The 2,767-nt window shown below is 34.0% G+C and overlaps 1 protein-coding gene across 1 annotated transcript in view; it reads right to left on the reverse strand.

The window, feature by feature from the left end:
- Positions 1 to 444: 444 nt before the first annotated feature.
- The window catches only part of LOC104530245 (adenylate cyclase type 2), a 63,533-nt gene continuing 61,210 nt past the window's right edge, over positions 445 to 2,767 (reverse strand). Inside the window, exon 12 of the mRNA XM_010174776.1 lies at positions 445 to 546. Coding sequence (XP_010173078.1) covers positions 445 to 546 — 102 coding nt within the window. The remainder of the gene's footprint in view (positions 547 to 2,767) is intronic.

The raw sequence follows: 2,767 nt of genomic DNA on the forward strand, positions 1-2,767 counted from the left end.
ATATTTTATAAATAATGTTCTGTTTGCATGCTGAATAGAGCAGTATTATCACAGTAATATGTTAAATAAAAATTTTAATCACAGTCCCAATTCTGCAATCCATTTCATCCCACTTCAATTGGGACTCAATACTTGTATGACTTTTTTTTACACATATTAATTTCATTCCTGTCATCACCACACATTTTTAAATGTAAAGAGAAAAAACTAAAATGAATGAAGAATTGATACTAACGCTTGGTACCATGGTATTAAAAGCATTTAAAATTAGAAACAAGCATAACTTTGAAAGTGGGCTGAAATCCTCAATCTTCTCTGTTCAATTTCATTTCCATGAATTGAACTCTGTAATCTGACAATTCTACAATTTTTTTAACTCACATATTTTAATTTTTTACATTAATGAGAAAATATACATAGGAATGAGTACAGGTTAAATATCACTTACTTCGGCAATACCAGAATCTGCACAACAAAAATGCAGAAGAATATGAGACAGGCACAAGTCACATAATACTTAAATGCAGGCAGAGTAGTTCCTCGATACTAGAAGGAAAAAAAAAGCAAATGTTAACAACACAATTTCCAAAGCAGATAAAATATCTCCCAATTGAAATTTCAGCTTAAAGTTGCATATATGTATAGGCAGTCTTTAGCAACAGTAAATTTCCTGCAGTTCAATGACTTCCACATCCACTCACACAGGGCTAGGGATTATCAGTCATAGTACTGAATCTTTTTACTTCTTGAAGAACCGCTTAAGTAGCCATGTCAAATGGTTTCGCCTTGTTGCTCTGTAGAATAGCACTATCTCAAATTAATAATAAAAAGCTGAATTAAAAAAAAGAAGTGAAAGCCACTTCTAAAATATTTTTAGGAATGGTCAACCATTCGTATTTGATTCCAAGTTTCTTAGTCATTAAATCCCCAAACTGATTTTAAATTATTAATAAAATACCGAATAGGCTGACACAGTTATAAAAAAGGTAACAGTCATTTAGACAGGAAACTTCTGAGCACACAAAGCAATAAAGTGTAAACTGTGCTACAGATGCATATAAATATTCTACTTCCAACAGCATAGCTAGCAATCATACTGATATTTACCGGGGCTATATTATTACAGTTAAAATATTTTATGTCTGTATTAAAATGCCTCATATAACCACTGATACTACTAAACACTTGATATTCTTAGGACAGAGTCAATTTGATCTGTTTTGTCATGAAAAAAATCTATTTATGAATCTCTAATTAGCCTGTCTAGAGACATAAGAATTAAGCAATGAAATATTCATCAGAGTTGTTCTGCTATTTGAGATAGATATGCCTAGATTGAAACCAATTAAGTTCTCAAAGGCAAATGACCTAAGTATTAGGCCTATTAAAGTTACTTACCCTATCAAAGTTTTTTTCAAAGGGTAAGAGTTCAAGATTTCATTATTAAAAGAAACTGTACCAAAGATGATTTTTACAAAGTGCTCAAAATTCAAACTTCATAAAAAGGAAAGTGCATCAGCTGTGCTTTCTAACTGCAAGCACACAGCTGTGTCTTTGTGCTTAGTACCAAATTCTGCCCTTGAAACTGGTGCACTAAACTTGAACATGCAAAAATTGAGTTTAGGAACCCAATAGCCTTTTTTCACTTTTGAATTGTATGACAAATTAAAAGCAATTTTTATCACATACCTAACTGAATTTCAAGGCACAAATATGACTTTGCTCAGTGGGTATGTTTGCAGCAAGTTTTGTTCTTCCACCTGTTCAATATATTTGTTGTTTCTTAATGGTCTTGTCCAACAATTTTGGACCTCGAGTTGTTGATAAAATCTCAAAAAATTCCAAGTCACTTGCAAATTTATTTCAGTGTTTCACACTTCTCTAGATGTTTCCCATTGAAGTCAGGCAACTCGCTCCTTAGGTAAAGTAATTATTTTGCTTTACTACTTTGCTGTAATTTCAGGTCCTACAGGGCCTGAAAAGTTCCCTCTAAATCAAAAGCAGGCTTCTTACTGAGTTCTTCAAAGTCAAGACTGGACTAGTGAGTCATTAAAGGCACTGAAGAAATAGATTAAAAATTTTGATCCAAAAAGAACAATTAGTTCTTTGCTGTTCCATAGCATGCTACAGTCTAAAAGAGATTAGACCATCTACAGGGACCATCTACACAGCTGAATAACTTAGCTCCCTGATTTTCTCCCAAATCTTGATTCCCTGATTGTCCAAAGTGCACATATAATAGTTTTCTCTCAAGTTGTCTTTCAGAATTTATTGGTTAGTACCACCCACATTAAAATCTGAGTTTGCTCCTAGGCACAACTTTGATCCACTCAGTGTGCCCTTAAAAAATTATGGATGAGAACCCACCAGGTCTAGCTTCTTCTCTCTTACACTATCTACTAAACAGCCTCAACAAGCCTTGAAGCTTTTTTCACCCTAATGCATTGCCAAGGGCATACAACACATGCCTATGGCAGCCGGCCATAAGAACACTATTCTGCTGAGCTGTGAAATAGTCTGAAAATTATTTCAGATGCTTTGAACAGAAAGATACCCACAAAAATAATTAAATACGTATTATACTACCACATAGGACCCAGAAGATGCTTGCACTTATGCTATACAGTGTGAACACAATATAGTAATACTTCTTTGTATAGTAATACTTGAGTTGTGGGGAAACTTACCTCTTATTTCCCCGCAGGACAGCATATCAGCTGCCCTATGTTTATGAGAAAGCATAAAGAGGCAACTCTCCAGTCTTCCT

The sequence above is a fragment of the Antrostomus carolinensis genome, unplaced genomic scaffold (assembly GCF_000700745.2).
Source record: "Antrostomus carolinensis isolate BGI_N321 unplaced genomic scaffold, ASM70074v2 scaffold4089, whole genome shotgun sequence".
Lineage (NCBI taxonomy): Eukaryota > Metazoa > Chordata > Aves > Caprimulgiformes > Caprimulgidae > Antrostomus > Antrostomus carolinensis.